A 24345-nucleotide genomic window follows, 5' to 3' on the forward strand; every position below is an offset into this window, starting at 1 on the left:
CAGAAAAAAGGGGGGGAATGTACACGTCCACCTATGCATTAAACGGATAGGCCTAACAGTAATTCAAGGACTTTTCTGTTTCTTTTCTATTTTCAACCACTTGTGAGAGCAACAAGAAGTATTGGGGCAGCAGGAAGCAGGATTTTTTTGCTGCGGTTTGCCCTGCTTGACTAAGGAAGTGGTGAGCGACTTGAATAGGTCGGTGGCAAAAGGCAGGTTTCAGAAGAGGCACGAAAGAACGAGGCAGGCTGAGCCGTGAAGGGCCGCGTTGGAACCGGGCGTCCGTACGCAGGTGTGCGGCCGAGAAGCCGGCTTGTTCTCGGTGCGAGTTCTCAGCCAAGTCACCCGTCCCCTCTCCGTCCTGGAGCGCTCCGGCCCCTGACCTCATGCTCACTTTCCGTAGGGATTGTGAGGAATTTCTGGACATCCTCAGCCTCACAGGTGACAATTTTCTGGAAACACAGCTACTATTTCCAAATTGGCAGGTGCATCTTTTTCCTGGAGAGAAAAGAAAAAAAAAAAAAAAGGAACTGAGCTAGTATGTTGACCATAAATTTGACTTTCTACTCCCTCTTCCTCTTTTTTGTTGCCTTTTCTCTTAAAGCCACCTTTTTTTTAAAAATTGATTTTTAGAGAGACAGAGAGAGAAACATCAATTTGTTGTTCCACTTAGTTATGCATTCACCAGATTGGTTTTTGTAGGTGACCTGACTGGGGATCAAACCCACAACCTTGGTGTCTTGAGCTAACACTCTAACCAACAGAGCTACCTGGCCAGGCCTCAAAGCCACTTTTTCCGATCGACTATAACAAGTTTAAAGGAAGAAAACTAGTGAACACCATGAAAACTTTTACCTGCAGATAACACAACAAGCTTTGTCTAAGTCTCCTCATTTTTCGACAAATGCGTGCCCTTAGTCACGAGAGGCTGGGAGGAGAGAGGACGGTGGGCGCAGCCCCACGTGTGGACGGACAACTCAGACCTTGTGTCCCCCAGACGGTGACGCAGAAGCATCGTCCTCATGCACAGAGCGCCCCAGGCGGCCGAGGAGCGGCCCCTGAATGCCTGCACTGTGTTCAGGGCCAAGTTACAGGACCAGCCCGGTGGGGCACGGTGCCGGCATGGTGGACGCCAGCCTGGGTGCTGGACCTGCTGGTTTGTTTGTTTGATTTTGGAAACAAAGAAACAAAAACGAACTTCCTGTCCTGGGGCCTCAGTTTCTTTCCGTGTAAAATTAGGGGGCTGCCCTGGCTGGTGTGGCTCAGTGGATTGAGCACGGGCCTGTGAGGCAAAGGGTCTCCGGTTCGATTCCCAGTCAGGGCACATGCCTGGTTTGCAGGCCAGGTTCCCAGTAGGGGACACATGAGAGGCAACCACACACTGATGTTTCTCTCCCTCTCTCTAAAAGTAAATAAATAAAATATTTTTTAAAAATTAGGGGGCTGCAGCAGTGGATCTCAGACTTAGGACCCTTTCAACAACTGTGGCAGGTTCCAAAGCAGGATGAGTCCCCGGGCTGCTGGATCTCGGGCGACTTCCAGATAGCGGGGGAGACTGAGCAATCACACCCCACACGGTAAAAAAGGGCACAGGCTGGGCACCTGGATGTCCAGGCGCCTTCCTCTGAGTGGGTGCAAAGGGACCACGAGCATGGGTCCCTGCTGGTGGCGACCCAGCCGTCTGGCCCCCTGCCCCGTCTTTGGACGGACCAAGCTCACCCTTTGCACGGGCTGCTCTGCCTGCCCCCGGGCTGGTTCGTTAGCTCTGCTTAGAGGCCACCTTCTCTGAGGGGCCATGTTTCATTCTCTGAAAGTTCCCCCTTAGCCTCTTTTAAAAAAGAAAAATATTTTATTTATTTATTTTCAGAGATCAGGGACAGGAGGGAGAGAAACTTCGAGGTCAGAGAGAAATGTGGATAGGTTGTCTCTCACGTATCTCCAACGGGGACTGGCTGCAACCCAGGCATGTGCCTTGCCCAAGAATCGAACCTGGGACCTTACGGCCTTTGGCTTTGAGGGATGACACTCAACCCACTGAGTCAGGTCAGGGCTTCCCTCTTGTCCTCTTATTTCAACATTCAGTTCCTTCTTTAGCCTCTCCCAGCTTGTAGCCATGTGATTTGTTTGCTTCCCAGCTGGACCGTTAGCTCCCCACGGAAGGCATCCTTTCTCTCTGACGCCCGGCGGTGTAACCCAGGGGCCTCCAACCCGCGGTCCACAGGCGGCATGCGGCTCAGGATGGCCATGAACGCGGCCCAACACAAAATCGGAACCTTACTTAAAACATTATGAGTTTCTTTTTGTGATTACGCGTGGCAGTGTGTTTACTGTGTGGCCCAGAGACACCCCTGGAACCCAAGCCTAGTCCACACATGGGCCTCCATAAACATTGGTTGAGCGAAAGCCTTGGCGGCCCCCGGATCTGGAGAAGCCATGAGGTCCCCTCTGTGGGCTCCCGTGGGCCCTGCTGGGCTTGGACAGGCTGCAGCGGTAACTTCCTTCTTTCCGCCCCTTTCTCCGGGTCTTTGAATATCTTTTCCTCGAGGAAAAGGCTATTATGACGTCATGGTGCGTGCCCTGGGGACAGTGACATCATCGCTGCCACTTTCTATGTCACAAGCTGGCCCCACGGCCCCTTTCCCTTCCCTTAGGAACTCCCACCTTCGCAGAGACACCCCACCGACTCCCGCGTCCCTCCACGTGGAGGGCCGGTTCCGCCCCCGCCCGCCCGGCGATGACGTCACGCCACAGGGCTGGCGTCACGTGTCCCCCCCTTCGGGGGCGGGCTTTGAGGGCGGCCCTTCCGGTCGGCGGAGCCTGGCGGCTGGAGCGGCGGCGGCGGTGGTGGCGCCCGAGACGCGGGGATGGCGGGCGCCGGGGGCGAAGCCCGGTTCGCGGGGCTGTCGCTGGTGCAGCTTAACGACCTGCTGGAGGACGAGGGGCAGCTGGCGGAGATGGTGCAGAAGATGGAGGAGGTGAGCCGGCGGGCGGCGCCGGGTGTTGGGGGGCCGCGAGGGCGTCGGGGGTGAGGGAGCCGGGCGCGGGCCGAGCGGGGAAGAGCGCCCGCAGACGGGGCTGGGGGGCCGAGGGGGACTGTGGTCGAGGATTGGGGACGGCAGACCGGACTGCGGGCGCCGAGGGCTGGGTCTGGGCAGAGATTTGGGGGGAGCTTCAGGGGAAGGTGGAGGGATACATGGAGACTGGGGCGGTTATTGGGGTCTTAGACCGGGATTTGAAGGGCTGAGTGAACTAGCTGGGCATGAACTTCAGGAGAGCATTTGTGGGGGGTGCCGGGGTGGCTGGGGGGGGGGCCGAGTGCCCCTAGCTGGGCCCGGCGTGCGGTCGTGAGATGAGCTTTGGGGTTGGGCGCGGGTGTCGGGGGTGGGGAGGCCTGGTTCAGACTCAGCCAGTGCAACACGGGAGGGGTCTGCGTAGCTGAGCGATCCCGGGGATCAGAGGTACCCCCTGGGGTCGACTGAATTTGGAAATGGCCCTAACAGAGTTATCCCAGGGGTGTGGGTGGGCTTAAGGGGGGTGGTAGGACCCCTTTCTCAGTAAGAGCTGCCTTCCGCTCCGCGAAAGAAGGGAATGCCAGGCAGTGCTGGCCGAGGGTGACTTTGCCTTAACTGTCTTACGCCACCCCCCACCCAGGAGATTTCGTGGAGCTGACAGCCCACCCCCACCTCTTTGATGGCACAGGGCTCCCTCCCTTCCCACGGGGCAACTGACTTGACCCTGTGCTTCCGCCTCCCCGCCTCCCAGCCTTTTGAACTCTTTCTCTGAACCACCGATCCCGTGGGTCTGGGACTTGGCCGAGCAGGTGGACCCAGGCTGATCCCCCGCTCTCCGGCCCATCCACCATTCCTCCTCCTTTGTCTCTGAAGTCTGAGACTTCCCACGCCTGCGGGGCTGAGCCAGCCTCTCACCCAGAAGCCCGTGGCAGGGGGGTGGGGGTCGGGGAAGGGGGGCCCTTTTGGCTTTCTTTCCGAAGAGGGATTGTTCAGCCCCGAGCCAGGCCCCTTCAGAGGGGCTTGTCTGGAGGTTGCACATTCAAAATCCCTGGAAAACCCTCAACAGATCATTGTCCGGGGCTACAGAGAGGCCACTGTAGTAAGATGGTATCAGTCTTTCCGTTAATAAACCCCTTGTATTCTCTGGCTTGTAACTTGGCGCATACATAGAACGTGGCTCCGAGGTGCAGTTTACCCCATTATGGTCTCCATGTGGCACTTCCATTTCGGAGAATAATAAGTGACAAAATCCATCTTTCCCAACTGAATGAGAGTTTCATGTCTCCACAGAAAGAAAATCTTTGCCCAGTTTCTCTGCCTGGCAGTTGCCAGGAGACCTTTTGTTGATTGCCGGCAGGCATGTTGCCGGTGTCAGAGCGAAACACTAGGTGTGTTTTCTGCTGTGGGACACAAGCACTGAGCTTCTGTTGATGGGACATTAATAGAAATAAAGTGCCCTTGAGTGGCAGGAAGACCGTGGAGCCGAGCAGCTCTGCTGACAGGCTGTGAGGGGCCTCCCTTGTCCCGTCTGCCTACGAAACTGGAGATCCCTATTTAAAGGGAAAGGCAAATTAATCTAGCAGGGTTTCTGTTTATTGTGGTTTGGGTTTTTTTTTTTTTTTGAGCAAAGGTGACCTTCATACCAGAGGATCCTGTACAAATACTGGGGACTGGCTGAACTCCACTTTACTAGACCACATAGTTCATGGCCATAATTCAGCAGCGGTTTGTTCTCCAGGGCGCAGTGCTTTTAAGTGAAACCAGGAAACAACGCAAAGACCAGAACACCTTAGCCAGATAGCTCACCCAGCCACGGTGACACTCGGCAGATCCTGTCACCCTTGTCCTGTGCAGCGAACGGGTGTACCACGAATAACCGGCGTTGCTGGCCACCGGCGTTCTGCTCAGCGGCTGACGTTACCGCGCTGGTTTATTTGGGGGAGGTTGCGAGACAAGACAATACTTTGTGAACCGGACACTCTCCACCGCATGGAGCCTTTACACTGTGCTGGGAAAGAACAGGCTGTGGAATCACGCCGCCCCTCCTGCTGGCCTTGGCCGAGTCCCAACACTGTGATTGCGGGGAGGCACTTGGCCTCTCCGGTGGCGGTTGAAGGATAATGGGATTGGTTTTGTTTCCCGGACTGAGGTGTGGGTGGCAGCAGAGGGCGTGCTGGGCAGCGCTGTCCTGTCTTTTTAGAAAGCGCGCTGGCAGTCGCTCACAGCAGCGCATCCTGACAAGCCGACAAGGTCTCATGTCCAGAAGTCTAAGTACATTTTTACTTGCCACCGGCCTAAGAAACACTTTCCCTTTCTGTGGTCAGAATGCTCCAGTTGTCCCAGTTGGGGTCGGACGAGACGGTGCATGGAACAGGCCTTTCATAGCAGTCTCTTAACCTGAATCAAAGGCTTTTCTTTTTAATTGGCAGAAGGCTGTGTTTCAAATTGCAGAGTAGGGCTCCTCCCGGCCCGAGGGGGCTGTTTTGTGGTGACTGGGAAGTGTGGCTGGGTTTCGAAGTCATTCGCCGTTGGGTTTAAATGCAGCAGGTGTCGTGCTGTGTCAGTTGCGGTGTGCGCGCTAGGAAGATGCCTGGGCATCGAGGTCTCGGCGGGGCCGGGGCCACCTCGCCTCTGGGCCCGGCCGGCATCTTCGCCCTCTCTGGTCCTTCTGTTCGTTCTGCACCCTGTCTCCGTGGTCTCGTGGCGGTTTTTCCTGGTGCCGTGGGTTGGTGGTTCACAGGCACACGTTTTTATTTTTATTTAAAGTTATTTTTACACAGTGGTGGAATGCGCCGGTCTCTCTCAGTCCACATGAACCCCCGTGAACTTGCAGGGCGCTCCCTTAAAAGGAACTGTCGCTCAGGGGCTTGGGCAGCTGCAGGTCGGGTCACTTCTCCCTCTGCGCTTTTGGGGGAGATGCTGATTGGTTGGTGCTAAGGATTCAAATTCAGGACCTCTGTTCCCATGGCCAGTGAGAATGCCCCCTCGGTGCCAGGACACCGAGGGCCCGAAACACAGACTGGGTTGTGGGAAATAAAGAGTCTGGTCCGGGAGGAGCTGACCCCTCGCTGGGGTGTGTTCCGGGGAGCTGGGGGGCGGGGCGGCTGCCGGGCTGCCCTGGGACTGACTCGGTGGCCAGGCTCATGGGCGGGGGGAGGGACGGGCCTTGCTGCACTCGGGGAGCACTGGGCGGCCGGGGTGCAGGAGCTGAGAGCCCCACTCTGCCCGCGTGTGTGGCCCGTGTTCGTTCCTGCTCGCGTGGTGAGGCCCCGCCCTTGCGTGTCAGCCTCCTGTGCGGACCTGTGACTGTAGCTGGAGTGCAAAATTACTGTGCCCCGGATGTTTTCTGGAATTTGAGTTATATCTAATTCTATTTTTTTTTAACTTTTAACCCTCACCCGAGGACTTGTTGATTGCTTTTTAGAGAGAGAGAGAGAGAAGGGGGTGGGGGAGAGACGTCAGCATGAGAGAGAAACACAGATGGGTTGCTTCCCACAACCGCCCCGACCGGGGATCGAACCCACAACCCGGGGGTGCGCGCTGACCCAGAATAGAACCCGCAGCCTTTGGCGCACACGGCCATGATGCTTCAACCAACTGAACTGCCCAGACAGGCTGATTTTCTCTTTTTAAAGGAGGCATCACGGGTGTTGTGTAATCTCATTTCAGTTCTTTAAACTCAGTGCTTCGGTTCCTGCACCGTGAAGGGGGGTAGCCGCCCCGCTGGCCTCCTGGGTTCTCGCCGGGCCACGCGGGGTCTCAGGAGAAGACCGGCCCTGGTGTGGAGGAAGCCCTCGGGAGAGGCTGGTGCCCCTTCTTCAGCAAGAGTTTTCAGGACTGTTAGACTGGCGTAGTAGAAACTGTAGAAGTTTGATCATTTACATCATTGCTCTCTCCTTCCTTTGCGTTGATCGCAAGTGCCGTGTGGGTGGCGGAGGACAGAACTGACTTCTGGCAGCAGCGGTGTGGCCGGTCAGACTCTCCAGGGGCAGCTTCCTCGTTGAAAATGAAGGGGATAGTGGGCAGTGACCTGCATCAGAGGGTCGTGCGTGGATTCAGTGAGACCAGGGCCACGAGATGCTTCGCATGGTCCCCCGGCCCCAGGCGGGCCCTTGGCAGGTCTCTGCCGTCAGCTGGCATTGCTGGAACGGAAAGGCACGGACGGTGTCTCTGCGGCCCTTTCAGGACGGTTCCGTGTCCAGTCCCCGGCTCTGGGGCACTGGCTCTGCCAGGCGTCAGAAGAGACAGAAAGGGGACAGGGTGCAGCCCGAGCTGCGGTTGGGGAGGAGCCGCCACGCAGACGGATGGCTGCTATGGGAGAGTGAGCGGAGGGCCGGGGCTGGTCGGGAAGGTGCAGAGAGGTCTGGGCTGGGTCCTGGTGCCGGTGGCCCAGCCGGGAGAATGCTCTCCCTGCCGCCAGGACTGGGTGTTTCTTTCCCTTGTTACCATGGTGACCGACAAGCGTGGAGGGTCCGGAGGAGGGGACAGTGTAGGTGCAGGCACAGAGCAGGAGAGCACGGGACAGGTTTTATGACTCGTGGGCACTGTCCCCTTTCGCCAGATCAGACGTGCTTGTGCGTGGGGGGTGTGACGGGAAGTGAGGTGGGCAGGGGCAGGGTGCCAGGCTGCGGGCTCGTGGCGGTGAATTTGGAGGCGGTGAGCTTCCGTCGCTGTGGTGCACTCTAGGGGGACGGGCTGGGCAGCAGCATGGGCTGGACGGGCACCGGGAGGGTCGGGCAGGCCGGGCTGAAGGCGGGACGGACGTGCGGGTGAGAAGGACGGAGGACTCGAACTCGGGTCTGGAGAGGAGATCCAGGCCAGCTGTGCGCTCCCATCTCCGTGTCCTTGTGGAGCGGGCCCCTCCCTGCCCGACACACCTCCTCTGTCACCGACACACGATCCCTGAGCCTCTTTGCCCGACTCTTCCATGGCACTTGGCACACACCGTGGGAGTCCTCCACTTCCCGGAGCCCCGCTGAGCCCGGGACTCGCTTATCTCTGTCCCCGCACCCAGCACGCGGCCAGGCCCACAGGATGTGCCCCGTGAGTGCCGCCAAGTGCACGCAGATAGCCCGGCTTCAAGCGGAAGCGGGCGAGAGGGGCCAGAGGGGCGGACAGGGCAGTTACACAGCACCGGCCGGCAGGCAGTCGGGAGTGCGGTTCGGGGCTCGGGCGCCGACTTTGGGGGCCGGCTTCCTGCAAGTGGTCGGTGCAGTCAGGGGGAAAGGTCACTGAGTATAACGATGGGTGCGGGGCAGAAAGGGGGGCCTCAGAGGCAGAGAAATGAGTGCGCTGACCTGGCACAGACAAGCGGGCATCGTGCGTCAGCGCCCGAGCTGGACGCGACTGCGGAGCGGGCACCGGGGCAGCCCGAGCCCCTCGGCCGTCCGTGCGGACCCACGGGGCGCCCGGGCTGAGAGCGCGGCTGCCGACGCGCCGTTCCCGGCCGTGTTGGGAGCAGAAGGTTGCTAGGGGGTGATGGCAGGTGCGTGGGGCTGTTTGTAAGGGCCGTGTGTCAGATGCTGTCCCCACGTGTGACATGGCGGTCCCTTCCCTTCCTCGGCTCTGCGGGTGTTTCGGATCCCGTCATCGTTCTGGAGAACCGTCCCCCCAGACGGTACGGAGACAGGAAGGTCTCTGGAGTGTCTTCACTGGCCAGAGCGACAGTGGAGGGGTGGGCTGGGGCAGCTTGGCCGTGTCCATCCGGCAGGGGCAGCTCTGGAAAGCGTTTCTCACGGAACTGTGGGGAGCGCCCGTGCCCATGCCCGTGGGTTGATGTGGAAAGCAGATGCTTGCACAGTCTGTGTGAGGACACGCAGTGGCCTGTGGCTGATGTTCCTTTTGGGTCAGATCTCCTGTTGTCGCCCGGGTTGGCGAAGGGCACCCAGAGGTTGTATTGGTGTCCACCGCCCGCGCTGGGTGGCGGAGGGACAGAGCCACCAGGAAGCACTTCCCGGAACGCGTCTGCTGGAGGCCGGGGGCACCCCTTCACTCCCGCGGCCCACAGGCCCCACCTGGGGAATGTGGGGTCTGAAACCGCTAAGCCACGAGGTTCCCATTCCTTGGGACGGTGCAGGGCGGTGTCTGTGTGACACCCTGTGTGACCCAGGACGGTGTCTGTGTGACACAGTGAGGCGGACGTGCCCTGGTGGGTGGGGAGACAGCTGGGCATGTTTCCCGGAGGAGATGACTCAGGAGCAGGAGGGCGGGCAGGCAGGTGAGGAGGGGAGGGCTTCCTGGCAGGGTGGGCGGCCAGGGGAGTGTGCACTTGGGCCTGTTCCAGGCCTGGCCTCAGGGGCCTGGGCAGGGCAGGGCAGGGTGGGGGCGGGGGGACAGGCCAGAGAGACAAGCAGGAACTGGGTAGGTGGCCTGGTGCCTCCAGCAGCAGCCTGGGTTTAGGGGGCTGGTCAGGGGGTCCCTGGAGGATCCCGAGTGGGGGATGCGGTTTATGTCAGTGGCTCGGGCAGCCAGCAGGAGGACGAGCAGAGGGGGATGAGACCGGAAGGCTGGTGCGTCGGTTGCCAGGCCGAAACGATTGATAAGAAGACCCGCCTCGGAGCTGGGCTCGGCGCGCAGCCGGTCTGGCTTTGCCGGCCACGCAGATAACCCCCCGGGCGCACGGCTAATCTGTCCCTGCAGGGTTCTGAAGGTGTGGGGAGGGACAAGCAGGGCAGGGGTGTCACACTCATCTTCACCGGGGCCACATCAGCCTCGAGGTCGCCTTCAAAGGGCCGAACACAGGCTAGGGCTGTGTAAACGTAGCTACTCCTGAACAGTCAAGCAAGAGCTCGGCGCTGCCCCGGCCGGATCAAACCAGACGGAGGACAGGACTCCGCCCTCGGGCCCTAGTTTGCCACCTGTGCTGTAGGGCCCATGACACCACCAAGAGATAAATGCCAGGAAAAGGGGAGGAAAACAGCCCGGGCTGGTGTGGCTCAGTGGATTGAGCATAGGCCTAGGAACCAAAAGGTCTCAGGTTTGATTCCCACTCGGGGCACGTGCCTGGGTTGCAGGCCAGGTTCCCAGTGGGGGACGCATGAGAGGCAACCACACATGGACGTTCCTCTCCTTTCTTTCTCCCTCGTTACCCTCTCCCTGAAAGTAAATAAAATCCTTGAGGAAAGGCCACCTAGTGAGCCTGGTGGTCAGGGTGGGACAGGGTTGCTGGGAAACAGACACAGCTGAACCTTCTGAAATGCCAGTGTCTTCCTCTTTAAAATGGGAGCGTTGCAGGCCCTGGCCGAGCAGCTCAGTGGGTTAGAGCGTCCTCCTGACGCACCAGGGCTGCAGGTTCGATCCTCAGTCCGGGCACATACAAGACTCAACAGTGAACACGTAGATAAGAGGGTCAATAGATCCATGTTTCTCTCTCTCCCCCCTTCCCCCACATCTCTAAAGTTAATCAATAAAGATGAAAAAGAATAAAATGGGAGTAATATGAAACCATCCTTGCTTTGAGTTGCTACGCAGAGGAAGTAAGAATGTTTCTGAGCGGTTGGCGTGGTTTGGCGCGGTGCGTGGCCGTGTTGAGTGGTTTCCCTGACTCCGTGGGCGTGAGTGGTGGTCCGGTTGACAGGTCCGTGCGAGGTGAGTTGGGAACCACCGGTGAAGTGAGAGCCTTTCATTTTGTCGTGTGTGCTGTGGCCTGTGCCGCGTGGGGAAGCTCCCCAGGGGGACCGGGTCGCCCCAGAGCCCCTGGGACCAGGTCTGGCGGGGCACGCTCCGTTCGGCAGCGCCTCTTTGGGGGATACACAGGCCCCCTGCCTCCGCCGCCCGCAGGTGCTGGGCTCAGCCGCAGCAGCTCCTGGGTCTTCATGATGAGGGTCTGCCTCACCCACGGCCGTCCTCGCCCAGCTAGTCAGACCTTGAAAAATAACTGTCTTTTACGTGTTTATTATAGAAAAACCTTTCACTGTAGAAAACTGGAGAGGAAGAAGATAATAAGATTGTGTGCAGCCCTTGGCTGGTGTAGCTCAGTTAATTGAGCGCGGGCCTGTGAACCATGAGATCAAGGATCAAGGTTCAATTCCCAGTCAGGGCACATGCTTGGGTTGCAGGCCAGTTCCCAGTGGGGGACACATGAGAGGCAACCACACACTGATGTTTCTCTCCCTCTCTTTCTCCTTCCCTTCCCCTCTCTCTGAAAATAAATAAATAAAATATTTTTTAAAAAAAAGATTGCGTGCCGGGCCACCTCCCAGAGGCAGACTAGGGACAGACACTTCACACGTCTCGTTCCGTGTGTCCCCCAGGGTCACCCTGTGCGTGCGTGCCCTTCCCGTGTGTTTCATCACACTCGGCGTTGGGTCCTCGGGGTGCTCTGTCACGGTACTTCTCACGCTCACGTGGCCCCTCACCAGGTGGCGTGTGATTCGTGTGACTGTCGTTCCCTTCTTGTTGGGTATTTAGCTGCTTTTTTTTGCTTTTATAAATTGTATTGCAATTAACATTTGTTGAACGTAAATCTATTAAAATATGGACATTCCATTTTTCTGAAAATGGCTAAGTCCCAAGTGTCCAGCCGCTGCTTTTGGTTTGAGCAGCTAACTCCCTGCGTCAGATGTTAATTAGGTGGGACTTGGGGTTAGAACGTTTCAGCAGAATGGCTAGTTCTGTGTTGATTAGTCCCTTTCTTCAGCCGCAGACAAAAAAATTCCATGATCGAAATAGCATTTTCTCATACGGAAGAGGAGATGAATCATTTTAGTCTGTGAGAGAGAGTTTTATCTGTAAAATGAATTCTCGAGTCAGGTGTTGGAAACTTCACGTCATGGTGCATTTGAGATGAAAAAGCAAAATTGTCGGGAGACGCAGCCTTCAAGACAAACCCAGGCTCCGTCCGTCCGTCTGTCCATCCATCTGTCCGTCCATCCGGGTAGGCGTCTTCTATTTGCACCTGTGTAGGGGCTATCCCAGAACGTTCCGGAGCGTTCCCTGTAAACTGCAGTTAAGAGGCGTTGGAGGAGAGGAAGGAACCCTAAGCTGTTGCCAACAAACGAACACTTTGGGTGCTGTCCCGGCCAGGAGCTGCTACTAAGAAAAGCAGTTTCAAAAGGCTGTCTTCCTCGAGGCAGCCCTACTGGGGAGGGGAGGGGGGTCGGGTCTTTAAACTGCAGCAGCTGCTGTGCCCTGGGCTCCCTGCACTGGCCTGTGGGGGCCGGGCATCAGCCCTGCCTGTGCCTATCATGGAACACACAGACTGACCGTGACCGTGACCGTGACCGGGTGCCGGGCATTTCTGTCCCCACGAGACAGCTGCTCCGCTGCCCAGAGGCAGATGTGTTTGCTCCCAGACCTGGTTGGTCTGGTTTTATTGCAACAGTAATGAGATGATTTGATTAAATACCGTGTGTGGCAACCGCCGAACCCTGAGTGGGGAGTGGAGAGCGTGAGCCCGGGGCTGTGGAACGAGTTACTTGACGGTGATTCGCCAGAAGACTCGCTAGTGTGTTAGGGGAGATTCGCTGGGCGGGGCGGGGGGCGCTGGCGAGTCCCAGGGGGACTCTGCTCCCCTTGCTTGTCCAGCGTCTCTCAGTTCTCCACGTGAAATTGTGGGGTCTGGGACTCAAGCTAGTGGGGCGCTTTCTCTAAGGGAAGACCTTCGCCTCAAATAAAAGAGCAGGCAGATTTACTGCTTTGAGCAAACTACCCTGCTAACCCGCAGCTAACTGGTTCTGATAACGGAGTGGGGGTGCTCAGGGGCTCCCCCGGTTCACCTGCTGAGACAGGGATTCTGTAGGACCAAGACTGTGCCGTGGAATCGGGAGCCCCTCACTTTTAGGAGGTCAGGGACGGAGGCGGTTCCCACTGCCACCAGCTTGGCCGTCCCAACCCGACATCTGCTGGTCCTCCACCCAGAGCCCCCAGGTCTCAGAACGCAGCCCCCAGACCTCACAACGAGGTCTCTTTCCTCGTAGCGTTTATAGCGCGTGATGATCAGGGCCCACACACCCGTCGTGTTTCCTTATTGCTGACATCTCTCGCTACACACTGGGCTGGCCAAAACGTTCCTTTGGTTTTCTCCATACAATGGCTGTAGTAGTGCTTAGTTGTCTTTAACTTTGTTCAAAACAATTTTGTTAGACCCTACTGTGACAGCTGTCATATCAGCATGCATTTTTTAAAAAACTTACCAAATTGGTGAATTTTTGTGCAGCCTTTTAACATTAAAGATGGGACAAGGTGCACAGCATTTCCAGCATGTTGTGTTTTATTATTTCAAGAAAGGTAAAAATGCATCTGAAACACAGACTTGTGAGTTGTGCGGAGGAGGAGGAGCGGTGCTCCCGAGACGGTGGTCCCGTCCCACCCGCAGCGGGGGGGACTCGGGGTGGCATGGGCTGTTCTGGGGGTGGTGCTGGCCGGTCGGTCGGTTGGGCTCGCACAGCCCACCAGGAGGCGCCGCTGAAGGGCAGTTTCCTCGTGCTGTGCCTTCGCTGGACTGTTTCCAGATCTTTAGTTCTGTTAACCTGTTGAACAGCCCAGCGCTGTGGCCAGGAAGGTTTTTCTCGCTGAAACTCAGGAACACACAGAGGGAAGTGTGAACATGGGCTCAGCTTGCAGCTGCCAGGGCCCCGGCCCGTCTGGCCCCGGCCCCCCTTGGAGACCACAGCGGACGGTGTGACCCCCAGAGGGGTCTGTTCCCCGAGCAGAAGATGAACGTTCAAGGCCAAAGTCTCGTTGCACGTGACCTTGGAGAGCTCGACCCTGCAGTCGTGGGCAAGCTGGAGTGAGCATGGGACTGTGAAAGGGGACGAGGGTGCCCTGCCAGGCTCCTTGTCACCTGATCTGTGCGACTGCTGCCTTCACCGTCCTGATGAGGCCGAGTCACCCCGTCTCCCGGTAGGGAAGTGCAGAAGCCACAGTTTGTTTCGTTCTTCGTCCTCGTGTTACAGATGACTTCCCTTCAGTCTCGTCTAGAGGAAAGCAGCGACAGCAGACGGGACCAGCGTTTCTTGAGAGGGGCCTGGTTGGGGGCCGTCAGTCCGGGGTGTCCACCATACACCAAGCTGGGGTGTTCCACCTCAGTGAAGCTGTGCCTTCGGGGACGCCCAGCCCCTCGTCACAGGGCGAGGTCCAGCTCCGTGGGGGGGGGGGGGGCTGCCTCCCGGTGCTCTCGGCTCAGGTTCCCAGGATGCACTGGGTGCTGAGTGTTAAAGTGTTTACCACACCATCGAGAGTTTCTGTTTATTTATTGAAATTCACTAGCAACTCAGTAGCGTCATTTACAGTGACAAGGACAGGACAGTGTTGGGGAGGAGTAGAGGCACCGCTCTGGGCACTTCTTTCATAAAAAGAGTTCAGCCTGGACGTGCGGCCGGTCGGCTCGCCGGAGCATCGGGGGAGGCAGCGCCCCAACGAGAGCCTCACGCGGTGTCTGGACAGGAAAGCCCCCTGCAGGCGTTGCTGTCCCGTCCGAGGTGTCCCATCCGTAACCACTGCGTGTGCCACTCGGGGGATTATGTCTGTTTTCCGTCTGAGCCCTTTACTGTCTGCCTCACGCCCCCAACCTAGGTAAGTGAGGAAGACCTGCCTTGTGCGTTGCGGTGGGGAGCGCATTCTGTGCAGCGTCAGTGAGCACCCCGAGCGAGACAGGGGGCTCCCGACTCGCCTGCCTGGGCCCGTCTGTGTAAAGGCCTGTTCCCTTTTCTGGAACAAAGGCAGCGTATTTCCCTGCAGCCTCTGCCCTGGACGCTGCTGATACCCGACAGGTGGTTTTAATTACGGAGAAGACTTCATTGTGAGTTTGTGCCGGCTCGTTGTGATGAGTCAGGCACCTCTCTGCACGAGCGGGGAGAGGGAAGCGGGAAGGCCCCGAGGTCCGAGGCCCCGCGGCCGCCTGTGGGGGCCCTCGGCCGCCTGCCCGGCAGAAGCGGCCCTCCGCCCAGCCCACTGCGAGCGCTGCTTCCCTGCATCTTGTTTTTCTTCGATTGTGAGCAGAAAGGAGAACTGAAGTGAAACTGAGCACATTGATAAAAATGTGTCCTCACCACAGAGAGGTTATTTCCTGAAAAGATCCTCTCTGCTAGGAAGGATCGTGAGAAGCACCCCGGGCTGGTGATGCCCTTCGCAGTTTCAGACGCGTCTGCTGGCTCCGCCGTGGCTCCCGAGACCCGGCAGCCGCGTCACGCCGTCTCAGTCCCTCCAAGCCGATCTGTCACAGACGTGGTGGCTGGAGCGGCGGGTCCGAGAGTGGTGGGGGTTGGCTCTGCAGCAGCCCCCAGAGCAGCTGCCACTCGGGCCTCGCCAAGCGCCATGTGTGCTGCCCCCCGGAGGTCCTGGGCCTGTCCTGCCAGCTCTGCAGGTGTCAGAGGCTAAAAAAGAAGCCCCTGCCCCTCAGCACTAGTGTCCCCTGGAAGAGCCTGTGGGTGCGGGGTGGGGGCGGCTGCGTCAGTGTGAAAACACGTGCAGACAAAGGACATAAAGAGCTGTAGCTAGTAGCTCAGGGGTCATCAGTTGAGTTGCACTTGGCCTCTTGCTGGCCGGCACTGCCCTCTGTTGTGCTTCCTCGTGGGACCGGCTTCTGGGTGCAGCAGTGATACGACCCGGTGGGGCGCTGAGACCCGAGTCTCCACCACCACCCAGCAGGTGGTGGCCGTTGGCACGTGCTCACTGGACCAGGCTCGGTGGGGTCAGAGCAGGGGTCCGGGAGCCGGAGCCCGCGTCCTGGCGGTGGCCATGGCCACCTGCCCCTGCCTGTCCCTCAGACAAGACTGATAGGCTTGTGGGCGGAGCGCTTGCTCAGAGCAGAGACGCTGGGGCAGCGGTAGGTCCGTGAGAAGTCGCCGAGGGAGCCTCTGTGTGCCCTCCCCCAGTTCCCCGAAAGGTGACCACGCTCACGGCCAGAAGACAGACCCTCGGACGCTCAGCATGGGGGACAGCAGGGTGTCCTGTCACTGTGAGCATCCTTCAGGTCTCCCTCTCGGAGCCCCGTCCGCGCTCCGCTGCCTTCCCGGTGCTGCCCGTGCCGTGTGTCCTCGTTGCAGCCCCACGTTCGCCTGCTGAGGACACGTCCCATCTCTGCCCCAAGCCTTGGCGATGGCGAGTGAGGCCGGGGGAACGCCGTTTTGTGTTCCCAGGACAGAAGCCCCAGATGCGGTTTCGGGGTCGGTGGCAGTTGTGTGTTTGAGCTGAAGAAAGCGCTGAGCGGTTCTCCTGAGCAGCTGGAGAGTGCGCTGCTCATTTTTGCTTGTTTGGTCTTCAAAGTGCCCAGCGGTGGACGGGAAGACCCTGGACAGCGCACAGTGGACCAGGGCTTCAGGGTTGGGGCAGAGGGGCCTGCCGGGGCCCTGCTGAGACCCCCCCCCCCGCACAGGCCTTCCCGGCCCCCAGCTCTCCTTGCAACACAGCAGGGACGAGAGCGCCCCCACGGCACCGATTCCCGAGTGTGGAGCTGGAGGCCCCTTCCCTCCTCGTGACCTGAACTCCGTTTCAGGCTGCGCCCGCTGTTCAGGGCCCAGGGCCCGTTCATCTGTGTGGGTGCCTGTGTGTGCTTGTGTGCCCGAGTCCATGGGCCTCGTCCTTGTTCTCCTACACCACTAAGTTGTGCACGTGTGTGTGCGTGTGTGCGTGCTGGTGAGGGTGCTGGGAGCCAGGCAGGATTCTCTCGTGGGTGGGGCTCGAGGCGGAGGCGGAGGGAATGCCGCCAGGGCTCCCCCCAGCTGCAGGGAGGAAGGAAGGGGCCGGGAAGTGGGCGGGGGGCCCATGATGACTGGCACAGGGTGGAAGAGGGGACCTGAGGGGAAACCTGGGCAAGAGGGGGCATGTGAGCTGCTGGACTCCCGGCCCAGTGAGCGAGGTTGCGGTGGGCGTGCTCTCGGGGAAGGGCGGTGGGCCTCGAGTGGAGAGGGTGTGAGCAGCAGGGACCACTGGCTTGTGTGGCTGCTTTCGCGTTCCAGTGTCCTTCCGGTCCAGTGTGACCGCCGCCCACCCCCCACCGGAGGGCCAGGCAGGTGGGCCCCTCTGGCTCTCAGGTGACCCTCACTGCCGGGAGGGCAGAGTGAAACCCCTGTGGGGCAGATAAGCCCCCTCCCCCAGCTTAGAGTCAGGCCCTGGGTGGACGGGGCCACAGGAGAGGGCGGAGCAGGCTCACTGTGCCCTGATCGCCTCCCCTGGTCCCAGGCTGCTTGCTTGTCTCTAAGCCTGAGGACTGTTAAGCCTGAACGGACGTCGTGCCACCTGATCCTCCTCAGGGACCGGTGACTCCGACATCCCCTGGGACAGCAGAAACCAGCTGTGAAAAAACCTAGCGTGGAATCCGGGCAGCTGTCTGCTCACGTGTGTTAGGGAATTCTGGCCCCAGAGTAGCCCCTAAAGTGAACTTGTCACGAGACAAACTCACTGGAAAGGAAGTGGCTTTGCACTTCAAGATCCGGAAGCAGCCCTGGCTGGTGTGGCTCAGTGGATGGAGCACCGGCCTGAGAGCCAAAGGGTCTCTTGCTTGATTCCCAGTCGGGGCACATGCCTGGGTTGCCAGCTGGGTCCTCAGTAGGGGGCACGTGAGAGGCAATCACATATTGATGTTTCTCTCCACTTTCTCCCTCCCTTCCCTCTCTGAAAATAAATAAATAAAATGTTTTAAAAACGTAAAGAACTGGAAGCAGTGTCCAGGCTAGAAATCAGGGGGGGTGGGGACCTCCAGGGACCTGCCCGGGACCTAGCACACGGGGGTCTCATTGTCCTTGTGTTCCTCGCAGACCCAGAACATTCAGCTGAGCAAAGAGATGACACTGGCCAGCAACCGGAGCCTGGCGGAGGGGAACCTCCTGTTCCAGCCCCGGCTGGACGCGCTGAAGGCCGGGCTGACCCAGAAGTACCAGGAGCTGCGGGTGCTCTTCGAGGCCTACCAGCTGAAGAAGACCAAATTAGGTAACCCTTTGGGGCGGCCTTTTGAGAGCGGAGCTGGGGGAGGCTCACGCTTTTGCCGGCCGGGAAAGCAGTGTTCATACGGGGAAAATAGCAGTTGGGCCGTGATCGCCCTGGGCTCGAAGAAACAGTTTTTTGTTTTTTTTTTCCAAATACTGACTAAGTGCTACTTTTTATTTTATTTTATTTTTTAAAATTTTATTTATTTATTTTTCGAGAGAGGGGAAGGGAAGGAGAAAGAGTGGGAAAGAAATATCAGTGTATGGTTGCCTCTTATGCATCCCCTGCTGGGAACTGGCCTGCAACCCAGGCAAGTGCCCTGACTGGGAATCGAACTACGATACTCTGGTTCGCAGGCCCGCGCTCAATCCACTGAGCTACACCAGCCAGGGCTCAAAGAAACAGTTTGCGTGTGGGGCCGTGACCGGTGTCTCCCGCTCACGGCCGAGAAAGGCCGTCATCCGAGGGTTCCGCCTGTGCAGGCAGGCGCTGGGAGGCGGTGGAGGAAGCCAGCCCCTCGGGCTGGCCTATTTTGCTCTTGCACCTCAGTGCACAGCCCCTGGGGGTGCGTGGGCAGGTTGCAGGGAGACCGTGGGGTGCCCGGCTCAACGCCGTCTGCTTAGTGCGGGTTGCAGTGGCGCCCCTGCGCTGCCTCTGGGCCCGGCAGCAGAAATGCGACCTGGTGAGACCGCCTTGGAACAGCCCGTGGCAACAGCCCCAGCACAGGGGACGCACACTCTGACTCTGCCCCCCGCACGGCCCCCACGGACTCGGGTGTTGGTGTCCCTTCGAAAAATGGCACCGCAGTGCCAGCTGGGTTGTCTGGGAGAGCGGCTGGACTTGGGGGCTGCCTGGGTGGCCTCCGTGGAACGTGGGCTCCACCGAGGTGACAGACGGGGGGTACGGCTCCTGCAGCCCACGGCCACCTGAGAGACGAGGTGTCAGTGAGCAGGGCTGCCCGGGGTGGGGGTGGGGATGCACCCAGAGACCCTGTTGGGGGCGGGGTCATGTGTGTGTCAGGTCAGGCCCCGCAGTTCGGATGTGTGTGCCGTGTGGGAGTTAGTCCTGGGGCTCCAGGGCCCTGGGCACGGGGTCAGCGTCACACGCTCAGTGACTGCCCTCTGACACTGGGTGGGCGCTCTGGTTCGGGATGTACCGCTCTGGGGACTCGCTGCCAGTGGGGGGGGCTGTTGCCCTGTGGCCCCAGGGCTCTTTGTGGAAGGGTGGCAGGAGGAGGGTGGGCTCTGCTATTTGGGGGCCAAGCGGTGTCCCCCTCACACTGCCCGTTTTTTTTCCAGACAGCCAGCCCAGCAGCGCTTCCCTGGAGACCCTGCTCGCACTCCTTCAGGCGGAAGGAGCCAAGATTGAGGAGGACACGGAGGTAAAGCCAGTCAGTGTCCCTGGCCCTGTCCCTCCCAGGCGGTGAGCCGGGCAGCTTGGCCTGTGGGCCGAGGAAGGGCTGCAGAGCTCCTGGTTGTCACGTGGGGGGAGTGCTGCCCTGACTGGGCGAGGGTCCCAGGGGCGCCGGTGGCTGAGGCGCTGTCTGCTCTGAGTGGTGAGCGGGCAGTACTCGGCCGTGGCAGGCTGAGCACCAGTGAGCTGAGTCCGGGTGGGGGGCGGGGCAGGCGTAGCTGCGGCCACGTGGGTGGCGCAGTGTGAAGATCGGCCTGGCGGGCAGGAGCCAGTTTCTGTCCTGCGGACCCCGTATGTGGCCAGGTGCAGCCCGAGGAGGGGGACGGATGGGGGGGGACGGGCTGCAGCCCACATCAGGAGAGAGGGCAGGAAGTAGGCGCGGTGGGGGCCTGAGGAGGAGAGGCCGGCCGGAGTCCGGAGGAGGCTGTGCCGCCTCCCCCTGCACGGGGGGCTTTCCTCCCCAAGGGCTAGGCCGCTCTGTAACCTGGCGTTTCCTGCGGCTTCAGAACATGGCGGAGAAGTTTCTCGATGGGGAGCTTCCTCTGGACGCCTTCATTGACGTCTACCAGAGCCAGCGGAAACTGGCCCACGTGCGGAGAGTCAAGATCGAGAAGCTCCAGGAGATGGTGCTGAGGAGGCCGAGGCTGCCGCCGGCCCCAGCCCCGCTGCTGCTGCCCAGGGCGGCTGAGCCTGCGCCCGCCTCCCCGCTGCCCTGCCCCGCCCCGGAGGCCAGCGGGGCCCCCTCCGTGATGCCACGGCGCATCCCGCCCCCAGTGCCTGCAGGACGCTTAGCCACACCCTTCACCGCTGCCATGGGATCGGCACAGGCCTCCGCGTACCCAGGACCGCTGTGCCCTCCCCTGCCCCCCCGTGTGGGCCTGCCCCTCCAGCAAGGATTCTCTGCGCAGTTCGTGTCGCCGTTCCCACCACCACTCCCCCAGAGACCCCCTCCTCGGCTGCCTCACCAGCCAGGCTTCATCCTGCAGTGAGGGGCTGAGTCCGGCCGGGAGACGCCGCACTCAGGAGGCCAGAACGGCTGGGCGGCGGTGGTGAGGGCCTCGGGGCCCTGGTTCGTGCCCCAGCCTCCGCCTGGCCCCGACCTTGAGCCAGTTTGCAATCTCCATGTGGTTTCTGAGTCTTGTGTTGGTGAACTCGTGAACCCGGGAGCCGCACCCCCCCAGAGTCGTGGCCTCCCATTGCACGGCTCCCCGTTTCTGCTTTGTTTTTAAGACGGTTGCTGCCCCAGCCTGTCACAGCCGGGAAGGTGCTCGTGGAGTCTGTGGGGCCGCCCCTCCCCCAGACCGGGACCTCCTCAAAGCCACAGACAGGGTTTGTGCTTGGCCCACTGCCATGTCCAGGGCCAGCCCGCGGGCGGGGGGCCGGACTTTGCACAGCAGCTGCGGCCCGGCCCCTCCGGTCTCGCCCGCCTCCGCCAGCCCCAGGGTTTCTACGAAGTAGTGCTCCAATATTTTTACATGTGGGTGATTTTCCTGTTTTATATTGGGAAAGAAAACTTTTTTGACACAAGACCATTCAGGGAAACTTTATAAAAACATTGTTTTGAGCAGCTCTAAACGCAGATGGCGTGAATGCAATTTCTTGTCTCAGAAGCAGTGCGTGGTTCCACCGGCGACCCGCGGGCCCATGGTGTGTGCCTTAGCTTCGCCTGGTGCCGGGGAGGGGCTGCCCCCGCGCCCCGCAGGCCCCGCCCGCCCCGCCCCAGCGCCTCCGGCTCTGCGTTCAGGGAGGGCTTGGTGCAGGCGGAGGAGCAGCCCACCCCCTGGACCGGGAACCCCTCAGCCACTCTCCCCTGCAGTCACAGTGGGGGCAGGGACCCGGCAGGAGGGAGGTCGCCCCACAGAAGAGGGTGCCAACAAACTAGGCCGCTCCCCCTGCCTCTCTGGGAGCCCGTCTAGGGGTGCCACGCGTGCTGAATTCAGCCTGGTGCAAGCGAGTTACCACCTGCTGTTGACAGGCTGGTGCTCAGCTGTGGCCACACCCCGGCCCCCTGTGAGGCCACAGTAAAAGCAGAGCTCTTACTAATAGCCTGTCCTGGTGGGGCCGCCAGCCTCTGTACCCCATTTCCACCCAGTTCTGCTCCTGGACTTGAACTCTACTGTGTTGTGACGGTTTTGAAAGAAAACAAAGCTGGAAAGGACAACGTACTAGCACGCCAATCCGGCCTGCCACATGTCGCGGGTCTCGGGGCAGCGCCGCTCGCCCCGATACCTCCCGCTGTTCGTCGCAGGGCGCAGCCCGCCGCGCCACTCCGTGCAGACGTGGGGGAGGGGCTGCCCGGTCCTGCCGGCCTCACCGTCTCTGCAGGGCCGAGGCTGTAACATGTAGGACCCTTTTTAATAAATAGAGAATTATGAATGAGACCTGTCATTTAGCTACCTCTTTGTGATGAGCTTGATTCTCGAGTGGCAGTGAAGCGGACTGGTGTGCCAGCCGAAGATGAAAATAGAGGCCACCGCGCTGGGTGCACTGCCTGCTGGTCCCGGGGCGCGGCCTCAACAGTGGAGCCTCGGGCCTGTTCTAAGTCAGGGGCGGAGGGAAGCTTGTTCTTCATGTGGCTTTGGGGCCGAGGCTGCCCTTTCTGTCCCCAGGGCTGTCCCCACGTGCTACACAGCTCACGAGAATTAAGATGTTCTTGTTTTAAATGATAGAATTCAGTGGCTGCCACTTTGCTCTGGGGACTCGCCCCCGGGTGAGGTGTGTCCTTCTGGAGGAGGCCCAGGGACCCTCACTGCCGGCTGTTCGGGCGCTGCCGTGGGAGGCACTTTTCTTGGTGGGAACACAAGGGGGACTCAGAGCGAGGTCCCTGCCACCACTCCCTTCCTGCCACTGCGCTGGCGGGACACGTGGGAGACACTGCTGTGGGTGGCCTGTGAGAACGAGGGAAGCGTTTCCTGAGAAAGCGACTGGCTTTGTTATTTAAGAGAATTTGTAGCTGATGGTTTATCTTTTCCCAGTGGCTGCCCGGAAGCTCACAGCCAGATTCACAGTCCCGCCCCCACTGCGGGCAGTGTCCTGGATGAGGGTTCGGTGAGTCATTCATTCTTGTCTGACCTGCTCCTGCCCTCCTGGTCCTTTGCTCAGGAGGAAGCCCAGGGAGGGACAGTACCTGACCTGAGGCTGCTCCTTTGGGGTCTCCAGTTAAAGGTTTGCTCACTGAGGACTGAATGTGAGTTCAGTTGGAGCCAGTTCGAGTTGAGGTTCACCGGCTTGTGTTGGGTGGAGAGACTCATCCACTTCAAACTCCCTTCTGAAGCTGTTTTCCCCTGCGAGTGAGAACAGGCATCTGCCCTAGAAAAGAAGGAAATCTTCCCCTTTGTGGCAGCGTGGACGGCCCCGGAGAACAGGATGCGGAGGGACAGATTTCAGTCATGTGGCATCTGACGAACAAAATAAATGAACAGGCAAAATACAGACTCACATGCAGAGAAGAGACTGACAGCTGTCAGAGGGGGGTTTGGGGGGATTGGGTGAAAAAAAGTGAAGGGATTAGGAAACAAAAAAACAAAAAATCCAACCCTCAGACAGAACAGTATGGTGATCACCGGAGGGAAGGGGGTGGGCCAGGGAGAAAAGGGTAAAGGGGGCAAGAAATGGTGATGGGAGCGGACTTGGGGCGCCGAACATACAATACAACATACAGGTTATGCATTCTAGAATTGTATACCTGAAGCCTATATAATTTTATTAACCAATGTCACCCCAATAAAACCAGTACAAATACTCATCAAATGCTAGGTGTTTGTCAAGATACTGGGCACATTAAACATAACACGCCACCTGCACGGGCTTCTTGTTCTTACTGGGTAAACAGATAAACACGAGTCAACGAACTAATCGATAATCTGCTTTCTAGAGAGTGCTCACGCCGTGCCACGAGGAAAGTAAAGTTTGACACGCCCTGGCTGGCGTGGCTGTGTTGAGAGCCCGCCCGTGAACTGACACTGCTTGATTGCTGATCAGAGCACACACCTGGGTTTCAGTCCCGGAGCCCCGTTGGGGGCGTGAGGCAACCAACTGATATTTCTCTTTCTCCCTCCCTTCCTCTCTCTCTAAAAATAAATAAAATATTTTTTAAATAATAAAGTAGCCCTGGCTGGTGTGGCTCAGTGGATTGAGAGCCAGCCTGAGAACCAAAAGGTCACCGTTTTGATTCCCAGTCAAGGCACAGGCCTGGGTTGCCGGCCAGGTTCCCAGTGGGGGCCTGTGAGAGGCAATCACTCATTGATACTTCCCTTTCTCCTGACCTTCCCTTCTCTCTAAAAATGAATAAATAAAATCTTCTTTAAAAACTAATAACATTTCATTTGAAAACATCACTGTCTTGCTAACATTTATTGAGTGTGATTTGTGGTAGGCAGTCTGCTAAGCAGTTGTACGGGGATGGGCAAAAGCAGGTTTGCATGGAAAGACACAGGTTATGACAACAAGATCCTCAGTTCTCAAACTTAATTAGTTTCAGAAGGCTGCGGGAGAGGTGATTTGTTCAAAAACGGAATCACGTTTTTCCCATTAGAAACACAGTATCAGGCCTGGCAGGTGTGGCTCAGTGGACTGAGTGCCCGCCTGTGAACCAAAGGGTCGCTGGTTCAATTCCCAGTTCAGGGAGCATGTTTGGGTTTCGGGCCAGATTCCCCAGTAGGGGGCGTACAAGAGGCAACTACACATTAATGTCCCCCCCCCCACACCTCTCTCTGTAAATAAAAATTTTTTAAAAAGAGGCCAGGGAATGGACACTTGTCTGAGGCCACACAGCAACCAGGAGCCATCCAAGCTGACCACTGCCCCTGCCCCCACACCTGCGCTTAATTGGTTGACTAAGTGGATTGAGCCGCAGCTGCAACCAAAGGGTTGCAGGGCACGCGAGGAGCAGCTACCTCACACCCATGTTTCCCTCTCTTCCCCGCTTCCCTTCTAAAAACAAATTAATACAAATCTTTTAAAAAAAAAAAGCGTCGTTGTGAAAGGACCGTCGAGTGGAGAACCCAAGCTCTGTTCCACAACTGAATCATTTTTCCCGGGAATAGCCTCGCTGAGC

General features: G+C 58.8%; 1 protein-coding gene across 2 annotated transcripts; it reads left to right on the plus strand.

The window, feature by feature from the left end:
- The first annotated feature begins 2786 nt into the window (after positions 1-2786).
- Positions 2787-23560, plus strand: VPS37B (VPS37B subunit of ESCRT-I). 2 transcript variants are annotated; one of them, XM_037161072.2, is made up of 4 exons: positions 2787-2975; positions 17708-17879; positions 19179-19257; positions 22265-23560. In XM_037161072.2, exons 1-4 carry the CDS (start codon positions 2865-2867, stop codon positions 22581-22583), a joined length of 681 nt encoding a protein of 226 aa, XP_037016967.2. In that variant the 5' UTR covers positions 2787-2864; the 3' UTR covers positions 22584-23560. The 2 variants fall into 2 exon arrangements, with proteins under 2 accessions (XP_037016967.2, XP_037016966.2); XM_037161071.2 differs by lacking the exon at positions 22265-23560 and adding an exon at positions 19796-21665 and having other exon boundaries at positions 19175-19257.
- Positions 23561-24345: the final 785 nt, after the last annotated feature.

The sequence above is a fragment of the Artibeus jamaicensis genome, unplaced genomic scaffold (genome assembly GCF_021234435.1).
Source record: "Artibeus jamaicensis isolate MK-2021 breed Jamaican fruit bat unplaced genomic scaffold, CSHL_Jam_final contig_525, whole genome shotgun sequence".
NCBI classification, from domain to species: Eukaryota; Metazoa; Chordata; class Mammalia; order Chiroptera; family Phyllostomidae; genus Artibeus; species Artibeus jamaicensis.

Coding starts and splice junctions, on each gene's coding strand:
- VPS37B (XM_037161071.2), top strand. CDS start 2,865: ATGGCGGGCGCCGGGGGCGAAGCCCGGTTCGCGGGGCTGTCGCTGGTG. Junction 2,976..17,707: donor TGGTGCAGAAGATGGAGGAG/GTGAGCCGGCGG, acceptor TGTTCCTCGCAG/ACCCAGAACATTCAGCTGAG. Junction 19,258..19,795: donor AGATTGAGGAGGACACGGAG/GTAAAGCCAGTC, acceptor CTGCGGCTTCAG/AACATGGCGGAGAAGTTTCT.